Raw genomic sequence first — 20,655 nt, 5'->3', positions numbered from 1 at the left:
TTGCAGTAGTATTTGCAGTCAAAAAATTTTCAGTAGCTAACAGCTTTCCAGTTGGAAAACATGAGACTTGAGACTATAACCTCTCCAACACTTTTTTCCCAGGCCTTGCTGTAGAACATTACCGTTTTCTTTTTTCTTTCACTTTGATTCTGGGGCTCAACCAGAGGAGGAACTGCTACAAAAGGCCTTACAAAAAATTATTGTGCCACTTTGCAATTGTAACCTGTTTCAAAGAACATGGTCTATACCTTAAAAAAAATTGTTACAAAAGTGCAGGTAGATGTATTTTTATAACCATTGTTTTTACTGATATATTTAAAAAAATAAATGCCAGTTAGTGAAACTCACCCACTTTTTTTTTTCCAGCTCTTGAAAGCACAGCAGTGACTTGGGTATGATAGGTCAGCTCGCATTAGCTGAAGAAATACCTTTACAGCTGGTAATTTCTTTAAAGTCCACGTATTTTTGGCCATTAGTTCTTTTAGGCTTTCCAATCCTTTGGCTGGAAGGTTGGCAACAGCTGTTCTGGAGACATCCCTAAGGAAGAAAAAGATTACTAGATCAGTTTTTTTTTTAGATTGTTACTGTTTTTCAGGAGTTTCATGGAATTCTACAGTAAAAATCAAATCCTTAGGAGGTGGGGAGTTTATATTGCCTTGGTAAGTTCTGATACCATTCAAATTCAAGAAGGCTGTTCTTTTCTCTATGATTTTCACTGTCTTTTAAAGCTCTTGTCTTTAAGATACATTCTGTGTCTTTTAGCACAGAATATGTATTATAAAGAAATATCATGACTTTTAAAATTACACCTTTAAAGCCAACCAGATACAAATACATATGCAACCACAGTTTTAAAAATCCTTTAAAGAAATCACATCTTCCATCGGAAGAGTTATTCCCTTAGACTCCCTTAGATTAATTTTAACCTATTGGCACACTTTAATAGAAAGCATTGCAATTCCTAAAAGAATATTCTCTGTATACCAAAATTCAAATCTTCTATCGTAGTCCATCCTGGATCTCTCAGAAAACTGAGTATTATGTTTGTTGCTTTCTACTTGTCTGCTGAGGGGGACTGAGAGAGAGATGATGCACAGTTGATGGGGAGGTGGCTTCCCTTTCTGACTGCCAGGTGAGTGTCACCTAGTCCTGCTAGTGTTTCCTACTCAGTTTTAGCTTTGTCCCAAAACCTCTTCTAGTGACACTTGAAGTTAAGATGTTTTTAGAATTACAGTCTGTGAAGAAGTAAGCCTGTAAAAAGAGTTCTAGGGTGGGAGCATCGTTTGAGCATTGTTTTGTCATGAACACTCTCATAATAAATAAATCTAGTTTTTCTACACTTTCTTATCCCTCTAGAAGTCTTGCTCATTGTCTGGTTTCTTGAACCCAAAAGGAAATTGGAACCAATTTTATGCTTTAAACAACTTTTAAATGTCTACAACATTTGGGTTTGCTCTGTTGTTTCTTTTTTCCTTTTGGTTTGTTTGTATTTGTTTTTAAATTGAGTTAGAAAATGCTGCTCCTTTTAGTAGGAGGATGTTTTCATTTCTAAAAGCTCCCTTACTATCATATGTTCTTTAATATGTCACAACTAATTAATTTCAACGACATGAAATTCTTTTTTGTTCTTCTGGAGTCCTTTTTCATAGGTATTTCTACCAACAGTTTGAAATGGCTCTTAGAAAAGTGTGAATATTGTATGCTATCATTTTACATTCTAAAGGATCACAGAGTAGTTGAGTTTCCAAATCATCCCATTTGACCTCCTGGATCAAACCAGGGTCACCTGGAGCAGGTTGCTCTGAGCTGTCCCCCATTGACTTCTCAGCATCTCCAGGTCAGGAGACTCCACAGCCTCCTTAGCATTGTGTTATGGCATTTGAGCACTCTCACAACAAAATTTTTTCAGATGTATGATGAGGTCACTTCTCAGTCATTTCTTCTCAAGGCTGAACAGGCCCAGCTCCCTGAGCCTTTCCTCATGAGAGAGATGCTCCAGTCCCCTAATCATCTTTGTTGCTCTCCACTGGACCTGTGTCAGGAGCTCCAAGTCTCTTGGCCTGAGGAGCCAGAGCTGGGCACAGCACTCCAGCTGTGGCCTCACCAGGGCTGAGCAGAGGGGCAGGATCACCTCCCCGACCTGCTGACAATGCTTTTCCTTCTTCTGCAGCAAAACATCTTAGTAAATTAGATCTTGGGATAGATCTTACCAAGACAAGGCTGACTTTTCAGCAACTCTCATGGGTCTCCATCAAGTTCTTGTGGCTGTGGCAGCTATCTGCAGGTAGGTTAAACACTGTGATGGGAGAGGCTAAGACTCTTTGAAAGGGAAATTACAACTCACAAACTTTTGAGTGTTTTTTGAAGATGTTCTGGCACAAGCTTATAGAGAAAGATGATCTTGTTTGTGCAATGAGTTGGGAATTTTGACAAGCCTTGACAAAATCAGATATCAAGAGCTGTTGAGGTAACTAATCTGTTATGTGACAAGGGGAATGTCTCTCCTGGATTAAATGAAAAATAAAGAGAGTGGGGTAAAAGCCAAAAGCCTGAGAACAGATGACAAGACTTCATGTGAGAGGAAGAATGGAAGGTTAATATTTATCTGAATATACAGGTCACTGCAGCAGGGCCCACAGAGGTGAGGCTGGCTCTGGTACTACTGAAATACTCATAAACAGTCTGGGAAGGAAGTGAGAGGAGCTGCAACAAAGCTTGTTTCTGGTACAAAGTAATACAAGGTAGTGAAAGCTAAACCTTGTGGAGAAATGGCTACATGACAGAGGTCATGTAGACATGCGCTTGTTAGCTGACCAGGAGCTGGAAAAGTAGCTTATGAATTCACAGATGTTTTCTGAACCAACTGTATATTATAGAAGTGTTAAACAGATACTCAGTTGCTCAGATTTTTTTTTCTTTTTTCCTGGGTTATTCAGTCTAATTCTTTGTTGGTCTTATGAAGTCACTATTTCAGAACTAGATCTAAGTGATATTAGCTTTTGTCAATAATCCTTTTCATTGCTGGAAGCATGCCATTGTAGTTTGAAATCCAGTAATAGCAATAACTTTAAAGACAGGTAGTTAAGAAAATGAGATTGAATGCATCATAGTACAATTGAGACTTTTACCTAATCATATACAAATTTCTGACAACTGGAATAGGTAAAGCATAAAATATATAATAGATGCACTTAAACTACACATACTATTTTAACTCTAGTGAAAGATTTTTTAAATCTAAAAATAAGCATTGTTTGATTAGCAAAATAGAGTGCTCCTCTTGCTCAAAGACTTGCTTTTGTCCCATGGGAGGAACCATTCCTAGATTGGGAAATGATGCTTTAAAGAGCAATTCTGCATTCTACAGATAATTAACTGCTCACATGTACCTTGGGTGACTGTAATATTTTGAATTTGGGCTCTGTTCAAAAGCTAATTGAATAATGAGGCTGATAGTATTTTTGTTGTACTCTGTTGAACTTTTGCTCTCGGCAGCCGCTCTTGATGCATTTAGTAAATCAGGTCCACCGAGTCGCTGAATCCTTGCCAAGGTTTCATTTTGAGGTGAAGAGCAATGTACTGTCATCATTGTCTTAAAATAGTCTTCTAAAGGGAGCAATCAGTGTATACATCCACATACATCTGAGTATACAACAGTGACAAAGGAACCAGAATTGCTGACATCTGTTTTCCTCTATTCAGTGAGCACAATCCCTGCTTCCTCTGCTGTTGTAAACTGCAAATTTGAAAAAAAACCCCAAAATTACCTAGCTTTTCAATACTTGAGTATGTTTAATTAGGTGGTCTGAGAGCATGGCCAAACTCACATAACATACATATAGTCAGGCACAATTCTTTGTAGTTAAATCTTTCTCATTAAAGTTTCTTTAAAGCCAAAATGGAACATTACCCCATTAGGGTGGATCCATGGTCTGTATTTCAGCCTTTAAGTTGCTGTTGCTGCTGAAATCTTGATCAGAAAAAAAGCATGATCTCTGAGGCACACATTCCAACTACTATAAATTTCTATCTCACCTGAAGAGTGCATATAGGGAACTCCAGACAATAACTTCTGCCAGCTTGGTAGGGAGGCAAGACATAATTTCTCTTTAGAACTCCATAAATGCTCCCTTTTTGAATTTTTTTTTTTTTTTGGTGCATACTGCTGCCACTAGAAGCAATGTCATTCATTGTCCCAGAGAAAAAACAATATTCTCACAATAATTTTCCATAGAGTTAATTTTCAAGATGAAACAGCTTGGAAGTAAAACAGCAGGGTGCCTGAAGAAAAAATTATTTAACAAACGATTCCTTAGAACAAGCTAAGTTGTTTACACTGCCCAAGGGAATATGGAAGGGCTGTATTGATCAGACTTTTCACACTGTTACCCTAGTTAACAAATCTGTGGTCTCCCTGTAAGTAACTCATTGGTCCTGATGGCATAGTGGGTGTGTGTACCAAGGCACCAATTGCAAGGACATTTTTGTTGCCTGTGGGAGATGTTAATGGCCATTGACATGACACAACCACAAATACTAGGTTTTCACTCAGTTTTCGTCTTTTTACTTCAGCCCTCTTAAGGTAATGCATATGTGGGAGTGTCAGAAACTCTTTTGTTCCTGTTAAAGTAATTCTAGTTCCTGAAGATCAGCTGAGAGATCTGTCCAGGTGGAAGGATTCCACTTTAAATTGTTGCTCATTTTATGGCAAACCTTTTCCACATCACACATGCAGAATAATTCCTGGTTATCTGTGGGTAACACAAGCCCCTAAACTGCTATTAAAATTACAATAAGATATAATTAAAAGCTAATAACATGAATTATTAATTCTGTACTGGTTTTGGTTGGCATAGAGTTAAGTTTCTTTATAGTAGCTAGTATGGGGCTATGTTTTTGATTTGGAAGTGAAAATAGTGTTAATAATACAGGGGTGTTTTAGCTCTCCCTGGGCAGTACTTACACACTTTTGTTTTTCACACCATCTGACCAGTGAGGAGGTTAAGGGTGCACAAGCATTTGGGAGAGGATAGCCAGGACAGCTGACTCCAGCTGACCAAGAGAAATTCTAGACCTTACCAAATCATGCTCAGCACTAGAGACTGAGTGGACATTTGCCAAGACTGCCATTGCCAGGGGACTGGCTGGGAATCAGTGGGCTGGTGGTGAGCAATTGTTTTTGTTACATCACTTGTTGTTCTTGGGTTTGGTTTGTTTTCTTGACCCTCGGATTTTTTTTTTCAACATCCCTTTTTTTAATTATTAAAACATTATCTCAACCCATGATTTTTCTCATTTTTACCCTTCCAATTGTTTCCCTCATCCCATTGGGTGCAGGGGCAAATACATGGCTGTGTGGAGCTGAGGTGCAGGCCAGTGTGAAACTGTGACACCATCCTAGGAGCTCTATCTTAGGACTTACATAACAAGGTATCAGATTGTGAAATACTCTGGCTTTTTCAATCCACTGTTGATTTACTGTGCTGACATACCATTTCTGGCCTTCTGCCTTTGAGAAGCAATACTTCTCTCTGTAATGACACTATACTAAGTACCACATCTCTCTTTAGTTGTAAGTACTGCTAGGACTCTTATTAGCCATGAAGATGTATCATTCTAAGAGGAGATGGATAGCTGGCTGTTGAGACTGCAAGTATAAAACATGTCCTGAGATCAAGGATCAGTGGTAGCTGGGATAGCACAATAGTTATGGAGGACTAGAAAAAAATTCAAGTCCTTTGAGATATCTAACTTGAAAACAGGGTAAAAAGGAAGTTCTTTACTTTTTAGGAGTTCTTTTATTTTTTTAGATATACACATCCTAGGAAAGCATCTCTAGCCCCTAAATCAAGAGGTTTTGTGTAACTTACATCTCCAAGCTAGCCTTTGCTCAGGAAGCTTAACTGCCTCTTACAGCATACAATTAACCACCCACAACCTTTTGCAGCATATTATTACTTGTTCACCTGTCTAGCATAACAACCACAACAACACTGATGCTTTAAATATCCACAATAATCAAGAGTCAAAAATCTGTGCTTCTGCAGGCTCTCGCCCGTAAAAAGAGTCCTTCTTTTTTATTACAATTGTACAACCACAAGACAAGACGTAATATAGATGTAATATAGAATCTTGCATAAGAGTAATTGTTAGGAACAGTATATGTAATGTAGGATGCAAGCATTTCATAAATCAGTTCCCTAAAGCACAGCCTTTGTTGCTGGTATTATTTTTGTAAACATGCCATTCCTGTCCCTGCTGCTCTGATGCTAATGGTTGTGAAGAAATTGTAAGCTAAAACAGTATTATTTTTAAAGCTTTCTCTAGTTCATTTTCACCTACTTACAGTAGAGTTGGTCCACTGTGCACTCCCAGAAATGCATCATCATTGATAACTTTGAGGTATTTGTTCTTGTGCAGATAGCTGCAGAAACAAACAAAATACAGTGATTTGGAAGTATTTATCCATATGTTACTGAAGATCTTGAGTTTACTTGCCTGCACAGATGTACAAAAGCAATATGTATAAAGGCCATCCATTCCCAACCACATACTGAAACATAATCAGTTACTTCATTTTCTGAGTACCCAAGAAACAAAATACAGGTTTTCCATTTTGAAAAGCAATTAAATTCCTCAACAAGTACTTTATTTTTGCTAATTTATTTATTATCTTTGTTCCAAATTTTTTCTGTCACTGTCATACACATAAGAGCATGTGCATATACCCTATCTCGAAGTACATATGTGGGAGGATGAGGTCAAATAGTTTTGGTTTTGTTCATCAGAATGGGGTATGGGGAATTACAAATGGAGCACATCATGAGCAAACAGGAAAACAATTTCCTCCATGTTGTGAAGTCAATAAAATTTTTAAATCTCCATAGTCAAGTGGAAGTTTCTATATACAGGCCAAAAGTTAAGACTGAAGTTTTGTTATAAGAACAGTAAGGAAAGAATGGGATGTTTGGTACCCCGTTATAAACATTCACAAGTTAGCTTGGCATGTAGCTAGTAAGATAAAAAGTGCAATAGGAAGGTGGTCACAACAGATGTCAGAGGGTGTCTGTCAAGTTCACAGAATCACAGAACATTCTGAGTTGGAAGGGACCCTCAAGGATCATCAAAATCCAACTTCTGGCCCTGCAAAGAACAGCCCCAAGAGTCACACCATGTGCCTGTTGTCTAAACACTTCCCTGAGGAGCCTGTTCCAGTGCCCAGCCACCCTTGGATGAAGTACCTTTTTCTAATATCCAACTTAAGCTCGTATGACAAAACTTCAGGCCATTCCCTCCTGTCCTGTCACTGGCTACCACAGAGAAGAATTCAGTGTCTTTCTCTTCTCTTTCCCTCACGAGGAAGTTGTGACTGCAATGAGGTCTCCCCTCGGTCTCCTCCAGGCTGAACACACCAAGTGACCTCAGCTGCTCCTCATACATCCCCTCAAGGTCCTTCACCATCCAGCCCTCCTTTGGACACTCTCTAATAGTTTAATGTCATTTCTTATATTGTGACCAAAACTGCTCACAGTGAGGCCACAACAGAGCACAGCAGGACAATCCCTTCCCTTGCCCAGCTGGCAGGCTGTGGTGTGGAAAAAATTAAGTTAATATTCTAATCCTGTCCTGGTTGAAGTCATTGGCAAATTTTTCATAACATTCTCTGGATATAAGTTTATATTGATCACCATAGTAAGAAATGAGAAGTAAATGCACTTCATCTGGGTTACACAACAGAAAGTCTTAGGGAGCCAAATAATGCTTCTGGCATGCTATTCATTGGGCATTACTCATGCCATAAACCTTGTTTCTTACAGAGGAAAATAGTTTACATCACCTTCTTAGCTGTTGTTTGAAATAAACTTTAATTCTTTATTAATACATGGCATTCTAGCATCACCTGGTGTTTGTGTTTTCTGAGAACTGATTTTTATATTCTCTAAATGGCACATTATTGTTCTGATAATTTCCTTTAGTGTGCAAATTTCCTTATGATTTTGTCTGCAAAACTAATACAAAAATTAATACCAGAGCAACAGTTAAGATTTAATCCAAGATTTCAACATCTAGGTTGTAGTGTTGAAGGACACAAAAACCTGCTTAACCTAATAAAACCTGTCTGCTTTAGTAACTAGACACTATTATACAACCACTTAATTACTTGTCCAATTTTGAAATATTTTCCCCTGATGTTTGAGTACCATAGTGACTAATAAACCTGAAATATAATAGCTGATATGTCTGATAAAAATCTTCAAAGTTACAAATAGAAACAGTTAGAGACTTTGGGAAGTACAGAGCCATGTGTTACTAAGGAGGGGCTGCAGTGTTAGCTGCCAGTTTTCACATCAATGAGTCAAGCCCATCAGAATGTACAATTTCCTGATGCTAATTGGTTTCAGTTGCTTAGGCCCTTTTATTTTGATAGGTACTGCTTTTAGATGGAAAGAATAAGACCTTGGTAAATACTAATTGGACGAAAAAAAGCTCATGTAGAGTCAGTTCCTTCTGAAAGTGCCATTAATCCTGCTGTTGCTGATAGTTAAATGATACTGAATGTCATTCAAATTCCCTGTAGAAGAGAAAACTACAACAGTGGTATCAACATGTCTAAACAAATCTTAGAAGTTTTAGAAATCACATAGTTATGTGCAATATCTAGCCTCAGTGGAGACACTAGAATAATTGTAATTTTGGAGAGTTGGTGGATGGCAATCAGATATACACGAATACCTCAGTGCAAACTACAGGAAATCCGTAGCAGTAGTGCAGAATCTGGAGTAAGAGATGCTGATGTTTTTGTAGTGCTCTAAGTAAATGAAGGCCCTTTTTCATGTTTTTCAATCCAGTCAGAGCAGTGAAGCACCTATACTTGTGTCCAACAGTCTCTATGGGGGTCAGGGGTAAGTAGGAAGAATATTGCATTAAGCCTCGACCACACCAGAAAACTCCATGGCTGCAGGATGCTGAGCAGGACCTTCTGAGGGTACAAAACACCAACAGGACATTTCAAGTGCTATGTAAAATATATACATCCAGCTGGGTTATGAAATGAAGGTTAAAGAAAGGGAGAACAGGCAAAAAGATGCAAGCGAGCAGTACTAAGGATTCATCATATGATTTTTCCACACAATTGTTTATCTTAACTCTGAGCTGTGCCAAGCATTATAAGTGAACCCTGAAAGTGTATACTAAAATAAATATATTCTTTGGAGTTTATTTTTGTGATTAGATTTTGAGATTGCACACTTTCCACTTCAGTAATTTAGATAGTTCTGTAAAAGCTCATCACAAATATATTTTGTCATTCACTGAAAATATCTTTTAAAAACTCTTCTTTCCTCACCATTTACCTTACAGAAATAAACATTGGTGCAGCAGCACTACTTTGCAGGAGTGATGCAGTTTGGGACTTAATGATGGGTTAAGATGAGAGATTCGAGTGTCAGATGAATGCTTTCAGTAAAAGTATCCCTCAGCCCTTCATTCCTGGTTCCTGCCTTCCCTGCCCTTATGAAACCTACACAGCAGTACTGTGGATCCTTGCTGTATGACAAGATCACCTAGGTAGTGCTGTTATTCAGTATGATAATGGAAACCCTTTATCCATGATTTTTCACCTATACCTGTATTAATTTTTTGGCCCCCTTTAATTAATAGGCATTTTAATACAGCAAGAGCAGTAGAAAGGCATAATGCATAGTAGAAGATAGCCTCCAAGATTCCCGAAATGTCTTCTGATTTATGGATGGAACATGAAGTCTTTGAATAATTTGCAAAAGTTTATTATTGTTTTTTATTGTTTTGCTTTGTTACTTACTTTTGTCCTTGAGATACTCATTCAAAACACATTCAAATTTCCCTCACCCTTTTCCTATTAGTTTATTTTTGCTCCTATTTTTGTTAAATTCAAATGCTCTTGGATCAGACCCAGAGAAAACAGAGAAAAACAGAGAAATACAGTGGTAGATAAACAGGAGTTCAAATTAGAAATGTCAGAATAGAGAAAATGAAATATTTGCCTCTTACATTAACTTAATGCTGCTGCTAGAAACAACAAATCTCCAAGCTTGCGCTTAGCAAAATTATACTTTATCCTGTCGTAAGGTAACCAAACTACTTCAGAAAATTAGTTTAGAAATCTCAGTGTAGTTTATCAAACAGATAAAGTCTTTACCACTCATGTTCAGCTCCCTTGTTTGCCTTGTACATCTAGAGTAGTGCTCTGCTCCAAGTAGATGTCATATGATTTAATTAGGAGAAAAGTGTTTGTTGTAATGAACCATTTTTACTGCTGGTAGATAAACCCATGAACATAAGTCTAGTTTTGGTAATTCTGTTGGTGGTTTGTTGTTTTATTTTCTTCTAAAATTTGATTGACTAGTGCATCATAGTCAGTCTGTGGTAGGATTCACTTAGGGTCATAAATCACAGAAATTACCAGGTTGGAAGGGACCCATAAGCATGATGGGGTCCAACTCCCTAGTCCTTGCAGGATGATGAAAAGCAAAATCGTGACCATGACCATCATCCAGATTTGAACTCTGCCTTGGTGCTGTGACCACTCCCCTGAGGAGCCTGTTCCTGTGACTGACCACCCTCCTGCTGAAGGACCTTCACCTAATGTCCAATTGAACTTCCCCTGATGCAGGTTCATGCTGCTGTCTTGTCTCCTATCGCTGGTCACCAGAGAGAGATCAGCACCCCCCACTGCCCCCCTTGAGGAAGCTGTGGGCTGCCACCAGATCTCCCCCTCACGTTCCCCTTCTCCAGGCTGAACAAGCCAAGTTACCACAGCCACGCCTCATAAGTCTTGCCCTCAAGGCCTTTCACCATCTTGGCTTCTCTCCTTTGAACACACTTAAAGAGTTTGATATCTTGCTCATATTGTGGCACCCAGAACTGCCCCCAGCCCTGGAGGTGAGGCTGCCCCAGAGCAGAGCAGAGCAGGACAATCCCTCCCTTGCCTGGCTGGTGATGCTGTGCCTGATGCACCCCAGGGCAGGGCTGGCCCTCCTGGCTGCCAGGGCACTGCTGGCTCACGTTCAACTTGCCATCAACCAGGACCCCCAGTTCTGCTTCTGTGGGGCTGCTCTCCAGCCTCCCACTTTGTATGTATAACCAGGATTACACCATGCCAGATGGAGAAGCCAGCAATTGTTCTTGTTAAATTCAATATAGATGGTGATGGCCCAGCTCTCAAGTTTGTCCAGATCTCTCTGTAATGCCCTCTACTCTCAGCCTTAAAAAATACTTATGTATTTTTAAAGAATCCTAAATATTTTTTTTTTCTAGAAATAAGCAAACAGCGTAGGGGGATAGAACATAAGTAAAGGAAGTATAGAATGTAATCTTAAAGAGTTGCAGCTGAGCCAATTATTAAGGATTAGGAGCAGGCCTGATGTCAACAGGCCACAGCTGTAGCCAATGAGAAGAGTGTTATAAAAGAGAGGATTGGTGGGAGCCTGGAGTCAGTTGGCTGCTGTGAGAAGGAAGAGTCAGTGCCCAGAGAAGCTGCCTACAAGAAACATCAAGGAGGTATGAAAGTATAGCAATATGGAACCCTTGTAATATGATGACAACAAACAGTATCTACAGAGGCTAGTATGTGCTGTCTGCTTCTCTCCTTCCCAGTTCAATAAAGCAGGTGTTTAGGACTCCAGATCTTCACAAACTACATTTTCTTTTGATTTTTTTAATAATAAGGAGAATTCCAAAGAAGATAGAAGCAACAGTACCTGCATACTATGAGAGAAGCATCAAGAAAATTGCTACAAAATAGTGCCCAACCTGTGTTTTGTCAAAATGTAAGAAGTGGAAGAGCCAACACAGTTAATATAATGGCCAAGGCTTGGAAAGTTTCTGAGTATTTCTGCATGCAGCTTAGAGGGATTCAGTCAAGACACTGGCTTTATTTTTGCCATATTTTACATCTTGCAATTTCTGTGGGGACTAGTACAGGCACTATGTCATCATGGAAAACTTCCTTTTTCATGTGGAACTTCAAAGTAACTGAACTAGTGTGAATAAAATCAGATCTATTCCAGATCTTTGGTTTAACTCAAACCTTTCAGACTTAGGAAGTCTAGCTGGCTGCTAAGATAAAATAGGCAGTTTGGAAAGATTAGGACCATGTGAAGGATGCTCTTATGGAATTCTTATAGAATTTAGGCCTAATTTAAAATAAAGCACTAAAAAGAATCATATCTATCCTTATGTCTCTCTGGTTAATTTAAGAGCTCATGATGAAGAAACTTCTTTACTCATAAGAGTGACAGAGTTTTTGGTCAAACCTCTGTAGGACAAGAGTAAGCTCTGCCAAAGTGAATGGAGTCTCTAGAATTGAGATTTATTCTCTCTTAATGATTGAAGCAGATGATTTTGGGTATGGTGTAAAAAGGATGTTCATTCACTAAAGATTATTTTTTCCGGAAATACAGTAAGAAGTTGGGAAATAGGAAAAGGTTGATTCATGCTTTTGAGATGTGCATCTCATTTCCAGTGTAAGTGGCTGGTTCCTCTGAGTTGCTCCCAGCACCTTATACCACTCTCTTTTTGCGGGTAAGAGACACCTGCAAAAGAACTGCTACCATTATCAGTGCTACACTTACTAACATAAACAGTCTTGTAAAAAAAGAGCATAATTATCTTCCAAATTGTCTTAGAAAAGGTACTGATCAAACCAAGTTTTACTGTACCTTCAAACCAGGACAAAACTCACAATGGAATTACTTGCCATGATTTTATTTCTGAGCTATAGATATACATACTAAATGAAAGCACACTGCAAAAGACATTAAGCAATGATACTGTTATTGCTGGCTGAAATTAACATCCTCTCTTTGCTCCTTTAAAGTAATTAAAATAAGACAGATATTTCAGAGCCTCAAATAAGCAGAGAAGTTTGGGTTTTTTCTTCTGAAAGAAGAGAATTACCTGCTACTTACATAGCATCCAGATTTGTCCCATTAAAAGCATGGGCTTGAATACTGGTAAAACCATTATTGTAGAGTTTTCTGCAAGCAAAGAAGAAATTACATCAGTGTGTTCTGGGCTGCTTCAATACATGAATACCTAACATCCTATGCATCATTTTTCTTTGCAACAGCACATTCATGGATGGATGAAGTTTAATCTCTTGTAGAAGCAGCAGTTACTGTGCAAGGTCAAACAGATGCCCAGAAGTGCACCTGAATCAAGGTTGCCATGTGGCAGGTGTGCCATCCACCTCTATTTGCAGCAATGATAGACTAAACCACTTTGTTATAATTTTCCCACTCTTAAACTAAAAGCAAGGAAACAAAATCCTGCTAGGATTGATTAAGGAAGGCTACAGGAACTAACTAGCAAAAAAGGTCGGATTTTACTACCAGGCGTGCTTTAAATTTTTAGAATTCATTCTTTTACTCCCTTAGAGCAAAACGATTTTTTTTAGAATTTCTTTAGAATTCATCTGTTCGCATTTTAATGCTCTTCCTTCCAGTTCAGTTCATAACTCGTTACAGTAATTTCACTCCCATCAGCTCTTTCTTTTGCTCACATTGACTGACTTGCATTACTGAACTTTATTTAAGAATTTTCTTTCAAATATAACTCTTCTGATGTTTGCCATCCATTAGTTTCCATGGTATGTACCACTCAGGTTGCAAATAAAGTTAGACACAGTTATAACCCTGATGAATCTTTACAGGGAGAGAACTTTGCACACTTTCCCCTTTGATTTTTTTTCAAATATAAACATTCACTGGCACTAGGGTCATAGAAAAACTACTTTGGTCAAGCCAGTTTAAAGAAAAGAGCGGGACTGATTCAAATAGCTGTCAAAGTACAGAATTTATGCAAACTAGAATATAGATTCTGTCTGTCTGTGATGTTTCTCTGTTGCAAACTACTAGAGAGTAGGACAGGAATAGTTTTATTTTTAAACATTTTGCCATAGGCAATTACCAGAGAGATGATTGCCTTGTGACTTAAACTGGAAGAACTTACAGGGTTAGAGATTCATTACAGAGCCCGTGGAAAGCATTTGCAGGCACTGAAGTCATATAAGGATTATCTGCAATTTCACTGAAAAAGGAGACAAAATATCACAATCAAACATCTGCCCAACAGAGCATCTGGAGAACAGCTTTGTTACTAATTATCTGCCTTGATAATAAATAGAAGCTTAAAACATAATTATTTTAATTAATTAATTTAATGTATTTTAATATTAACATATTATAAAATAAATTGCATTGCCATATTTATGATATTATAAATTTATTTATTTATTCAAATAAATAAGTTTAAAATAATAACCTGTTAAATTATATCTAAGGCCAGAAGATACATGTAGGATGAAGAACTGTGCATATTCCAGCACCCAGGAATCTAGCTCATGAGGTGAATGGGTTTTGTAGTTCTGGTGAGGTGAGCCAGCCTGTGTGATGATAGTGGCCAGTGGCACAGACAGGGCCCTGTCTCATGAGCCAGAGGATCAGCAGAGTGAGTAAGCATTAGCTGCAGTCTCAATTGAACAACCCATGTGGCTTTAGAGCTGAAATCCTGCTCTCTAAATTCAGATAAGATATCAGATAATGCCTTATTCAGGACAGAGGCATTTTACTTTACAGCTTTACAGAAGTGCATCTAGCACATCTCTTTCACTAGTAAGTGAAATAACTTACTGATTCTTCTCACATCTTGTCCAAAGGAGTGTTTCACTACTCATTTCTTAAATACTTTTTTTCTCCTACTTTGCCTTCTTAATAAGTACATTTTATCTTCAGACCAAAATTCTGTTGTAACAAAAGGGAGAAAGGAAAACTAAAGAGATTTACTATTACTAAACTGGAGAAAGGAGAGAGGAAAAGGCTAGCAGAAACAGAGGGAAGAGCAAAGTATTTGTTTGCCCTTTTTCTGATTTTTCCTGAATTATACTATAGTCTAGAAATGAAATTATTGTGCAAAGGTTTCTTTTTCTTCAGCTTGTGCATTGGGTACAGCCTAATAAGGCCCATGTATAAAGTCCATGGGCTGAGAAGTCCTAAGAATTACCCATGTGCCAGAAATAACTTCATTCCTTTTCTGTGCTACATTTGTGCATATATATGTGCTGACACTGAACAGTACTTCAACCATTTTCATTCCAGGTAGTTTTCCCTGATAGGTGGTTTCCACCACAAGTTATTTGGGTTTGAAATTTTGCAGATTGGTTCATTTTTTTCTAAATAAATGTTTACTTGCAAATTGCTTGATCTCAAAGGCAAATAGTCATATAATGAATGGGTTTCACCCAAGCTATACCTTATTCATTATTTAGAAGCCTATTATTTTTCGAGAGCATTTTTTTTCTTGATGGAAGAAACAAAAAGTCTTTCATTGAATAGCAATATTTAGAAATAGATATCATAGAACTATCTTCCTTGAAAGTACAGCTCTATTCTTGAAAAACTCTGTGCAGCATATAAGACCTATATTTATCTTTTGTTAGTTATCACTATAAGAAAATATCAAGGCAAAAGTAAAACAATGTTTGACTTTCTGCCACTTAGAAAGGCACTGAGTTAGTTAAAGGAAGAACACAGATGGTTGTATAAACTGCTTTGCTTCATCTGGCCTGTTCAGTTCTTGGTTCTCTCTACTGTGTAGAAGTAGGCCTAGCAGAGTTTTCAATCTAAGCTGAAGCCTTTCTTGTCTTTGAGAAACTCCCCAATAGTTTTTTAGGATGTAGTTACATCTCAGAGCTCTGACTGGCTCAGGTTTCAGTCTTGGAGGCCCACAGCCAAGGTGAACAAGCAGCATTCCTCTGCTGCTCTGAGGTTCATCTTGCCCGTGGCAGACCATGAATGCAGTGGGAACTGACCCTTCTCAACCAAAACCACCTTTAGCAGCACTGAAACATGACCTGTGCTGGATCATCAGTCACATCTTTGCAAATCACCTTCTAACGTAACACACCTCATTTTTAATTGCCTTTTGCCTAGCCCATCCAGCATTCTCTTCCAGCTGAAAACTGCTACAATATAAGACTTCTAATTCCTCTCTGGGACCAAGAAGTGACCAAGATACTTTTACCTTGTTTCAGCCCGCAAGTCTTCATCTGCAGCACTCTTCCTCCTCAGCTTCATTACAACTCAAAATTCTGACTTAGATTAATACAGGTTGATATTGTCTGTGCTTTTTAAATACCAAGAAATTTCTGCTTATTTTAGAGTTCAAAGCAGAACTCTTTGTTTCTATAATACCTTTAAGAATGATAGTGGGAGACCTTCTTGTCCTCATTTACATTCCTATTCTTTTTCTTCAAGAAATTGTTCTGCAGTTTGCTTCACCATGCCAGCAAAATTTGTTAGAAGAATTTTGATAGGATGACTTGATGTTAGAAGGATGTATGCCAGCTCAGGTCCCATGTGTCACACTATTCTCACTTCATATTCATTCAGCCTTTGCAAAACCAAAACAAAAGCAAAGGGCCTGTAGAAGTTGTGTGTTATAAATGTGCTGTGTGTCCATGTTTCTAATTCAGGTCAAATGTGTAGTGCTAGGGGAGCTGGCATTTTCCAGATTTGGTGCTAATGATCATTGAAATATTGCTTGAGGAAAACCACTTTGTCAGACTTAAATGATATTTTTCTCAAAACCAGAAATGTTCATTATACATTTTCATGTGGTCTGAGGATGGTAATATTCTAACCAGCTATGAGGACAGATACTTACAGCAAAAAATTCACATCAAATGAATAGATTTTGTTGAGATCTGGAAATACTTTGAGTCCAGTATTAAAAATACCACTGAAAGAGAGGAGAAACAGAAAAATTTATTGCATCACTGAACAACAATGAACAATGTATTTAAAGTGTTCAACAGAGTGGGATGGTTACTGCATCCTCTCTATTGTCAATCAATTCATTCATAATCAACTATCCAAAACAGAAGGCTGCAAGAACAATATAAAAAATTCAAAATGCCAGACTTATGATAAATTATAGAATCTAAAAAATGAGAACACATATTAATAAGACAGCCAGGTGGATCTGTAGAGGGAAGCATCTTGTGAGGTTGATGGGAAGAAAATAATTAAAACTCTGCTTTATTTTAACTTGAGACATTAAGGCTGCTCCAGTTAATAGTCTGGACCCCTGAATCCTCCATCTTTTAGTGAGCTAAGAGTTGTTCTTATAGCTCTAAAAAGGGAAACTCTCTAAAATGTGAAATGCTTTAAGCCCCTTCTTTATGAACTCATGTAGAGTGAAGACAACTGTAGTTCTCAATTTTCAAGACTATTATCCTGAAATGGAATATTTTTACTACTTTCTTTTTTTTATTACTTTCACATCTATAGGAAAAACCTGGACAAATCTTTCCTCCTTGCCACTGCCCCCACCACATACACACAGAGGCCTTTCTTCCAAATATTACTCAAAATCACAGAAGTTTCTTTAGAATATCATGAGTAATTTTCAGGATTTCTTTCTGCCATAGAGGTCATATAAAACCAGGTGTCTATAGGTGAGCTTTTCACATTTGGCTGACAGGTATGCTTTAAAACCCTGTGTAAATGTGTAGTAAATATTAAAGACATGTATATATCTGTTGTGTCCCTTCTTCCCACTGTTTTCTACAAAAATGGAATAAGTCAGCACTTATCATAAGAAAAGAGCTAGCTGTGGAATTTTGCTAAGGAATATTAGTGTATTCTAGATATTTAATGGATAAGACAAATGGAAAAACTACTGATGAATTTGTGGACATGTTTTCCTTTCTCACAAAAGTAGTAAGAGTTCCAACCCCTACCATTGCTGGCTTTCTGTTATTAGAATAAAGCAACAGGGAAAAACGTGGCAGTCAGCTCCAAAGCCAAATGCAAACAAAACCGCTAAAATGTAAAGAGTCATCTGTGAGATTTAAATACCAATTTGTTGCAGGTACTAAATACTTACAGGTATTTCAAAAGTGGGAGGTTTTTAAAGGCATCTGGATCTATGTAATCCAAGTTCCTAAGATTTCGAATTTCACTGTAAAAAGGGAGGAACATTGATAATTAATATTTAATGATGTATCACAACAGAAATCAGCAATGTTAAAATGAAATTTCAGGGACCTAATTCCTGCAACAAGCTTTTTGTACTGGACAGCACTAGCTCAAGACCAGAGCAATCTTACAATGATGGATTATCATCTGGATAGGTGCCATCCTGAGGACTGGCCTTTTGAAGCAAGGGGATAAGAAGTACCTAAGATTTGATTATGGATCCTTTGTCTGCATGGTCCTAACATCAAAACAAATACCCTGTGGTAATGGCTGTTACTTTGAACATGGTGAGGGTTTTGTTTCTGCAACATTGAGTAAAAAGAAGAAAAGTAAAACCTTTGTTATTTGTATATAATAATCCTATCAAATTACAACCATCTCTGCACCTTATAGTTTTATGTGCAATTTTTCTGCTTACTTTCTTCATGGCTCTGACACTATTTTGTATTATTTTTTCCTGTCTTTTACAGAGCTCATCAAGTGGTGGCTCAGTCACTTAAATCAACTTTGTTCTGAGAGTTGGAATGGCCACAACATTGACTACATAACCATGCCCAGCAGCATAGAGGATAGCATATCTGTTTGCTATATAACAAGGCAAGATGTAACATAGACTTCATTCCTTATATCTTCTGTCCACAGTAAAGTCTTTAAATACTTCCACCCAAGAGAAAGCTTGGTCTGCAAATGGCTTTTTAGTCTGCACATGTTGAAAAACCAGCCTGACACTAATCACAGCTGTGGCCATGATGGTGCTTTCTGCAGGTGTGTTGGTGGGGCTGCTGCCCCTCCAGCCACCACCATCATTGCCTGGAGTCATGACTCTTCCTCATTTTTCTAAAATGTTTGTCTCTTCCCTTAGTACAATTTCCCTGAATACTTCTAATTCTTCTATTTTCTAGCAGATTCCTTTCTTTTCTCGCTGTAACAACAGTCAGCAGTCTGGCTGCACCAAGCAGACTCTGCTGAAATTCTCAGTATTGAGGTAGATTCAATTGACCTACCAATTTTCATCTTTTATTAAAAAAGCCCTCCCCATCATATGCAGACTTTTAGTTTCTTGGACTCTTTACTGATTCCAGCAGTTTTGCATGAATGGTTTTACATGTTTGCTTCTATTTGTTTACCTTAAATCAGCACTGGACACTGGTCTCATAACACTGCTGAAACAACTCTCAGCCTTTCTAAAATAGAAACCATGTAGAAAAAATGGTGCCAGGTTTCCTTCTGGTACTAGCAGTGGAGCAATGGGTCTGAAGAAAACATTTCTAGCTACTTATACAGAGAAATTTGATAAAGATGATAGATTTAGAGGGCATGATGGTGCAGGTTATGTGAGTGATCTTCCAGCCTTAAATCAGTCAAAGAAGAGCTGCTGCTGGACAGAGACCCAATGGGCAGAAACCAGTAGTGTTCAATTTGCCCTGGTCTAACTGCGCCAAATAACCTATATAATATAAGAAACAGAAAATTGGGATTTAAGACTACCTCTGGCTCTGGAATTGTTTTAATAGGATAAAATCAACCCAGACAATTTGTCTAAGAAATAGAAGTGGGAAAAAAGACAGATGTTAGTAGATAAATCACCATGTAGACACTGGTACAAAGATTTCAACCTCTCCATATATTGTACTGACAAAACAGTTCTGCTTTACCTTTTTCCACCAGCTTTCTCTCTGTTTACTAAAACACTGCAGGGAAATGAGGATTGTCCTTTTTCTTGAGTGTAAAATTGATGTCATTTATTGCTCTAGTACTGCTACTGTAGTGCTGCATTCAACTATTCTTCACATCTCTTAGCTACTTTGAACTGTAGCTCTGTTTCTGTACTTAAAACAAATCCTCTCAGTGTCAGTTTCTTACTTCTCTCCAATTATTTTAATAATTATGTAGCTATCACATTCCCAACAGTGGAATTTGCTTCATAAACATTAACTGGCATGTTTTTTCCATCACTGACTGCTTTAAAAATGTGAGCTTCCTGGCCTGATAATCCTCTGTGGACCAAGCATATTCCAGGGAAAGACAATCTTCAGTTCAGCCTTTAGCCTGGAAATGGATAATGCACTGGAGTACCAAAGAGTCATCAGGTTTTGGTTTGTTGCTATTCATAGCATTCTCCCTAAATTATCTGGATGAGGGTACTGGAAATAAAAATTAAAAATCAGCAGATGGTACTAAAATTAAAAGAACAAAATAATGTAATGACATACAATTTTGATTTATTACATAATTGGACCATGAGAGGACATTTGCTGATTAAACAATGCAAATTAAAAGCTAATTAATCTGGGAATAAAATATTTTAAACAGCCAGATGAGACAGCACAGTAATGAGAGAAAATCTTAAATAATGTGAGTGAGGGAATCCCAACTAAACATTGGGAAAAGGTTTATATCCCTGCTGTTCAATTTTCTTGAACTGATATTTTTTGGATTCAAAAGGAAGTAGGCTTTAATATCTACTGTATTTATACTTGCAATTCATCCTACTCTTTGTATTGCAGAGGTGCCTTAAAGCCCAGAAGGAAGAAAAGGGCCATTGTGGAACAGACAGCCAGGCTCAGAAGTGTCTAGTCAAAACAGATTAGAGAGGTATAAAAATAAAAGGTGATTTGACAGAAGTGGGTGTTACACT

General features: G+C 37.8%; 1 protein-coding gene across 1 annotated transcript in view; it reads right to left on the bottom strand.

Moving 5' to 3' along the window:
• TSHR (thyroid stimulating hormone receptor) overlaps positions 1-20,655 on the bottom strand; it is a 41,509-nt gene that overhangs the window by 2,020 nt on the left and 18,834 nt on the right. Inside the window, exons 4-9 of the mRNA XM_054275923.1 lie at positions 17,926-18,000; positions 16,702-16,776; positions 13,990-14,067; positions 12,948-13,016; positions 6,347-6,424; positions 349-537 (exon numbers count right to left, since the gene is read on the bottom strand). Of these exons, the coding sequence (XP_054131898.1) occupies positions 349-537; positions 6,347-6,424; positions 12,948-13,016; positions 13,990-14,067; positions 16,702-16,776; positions 17,926-18,000 (564 nt within the window). The remainder of the gene's footprint in view (positions 1-348; positions 538-6,346; positions 6,425-12,947; positions 13,017-13,989; positions 14,068-16,701; positions 16,777-17,925; positions 18,001-20,655) is intronic.

The sequence above is a fragment of the Melozone crissalis genome, unplaced genomic scaffold (genome assembly GCF_028551555.1).
Source record: "Melozone crissalis strain CALT ecotype California unplaced genomic scaffold, PUWL_Pcris_2 ptg000018l_1, whole genome shotgun sequence".
NCBI classification, from domain to species: Eukaryota; Metazoa; Chordata; class Aves; order Passeriformes; family Passerellidae; genus Melozone; species Melozone crissalis.
Note: the sequence above shows the minus strand (reverse complement) of the source record. Positions and strands in the feature narration are given on the sequence as shown.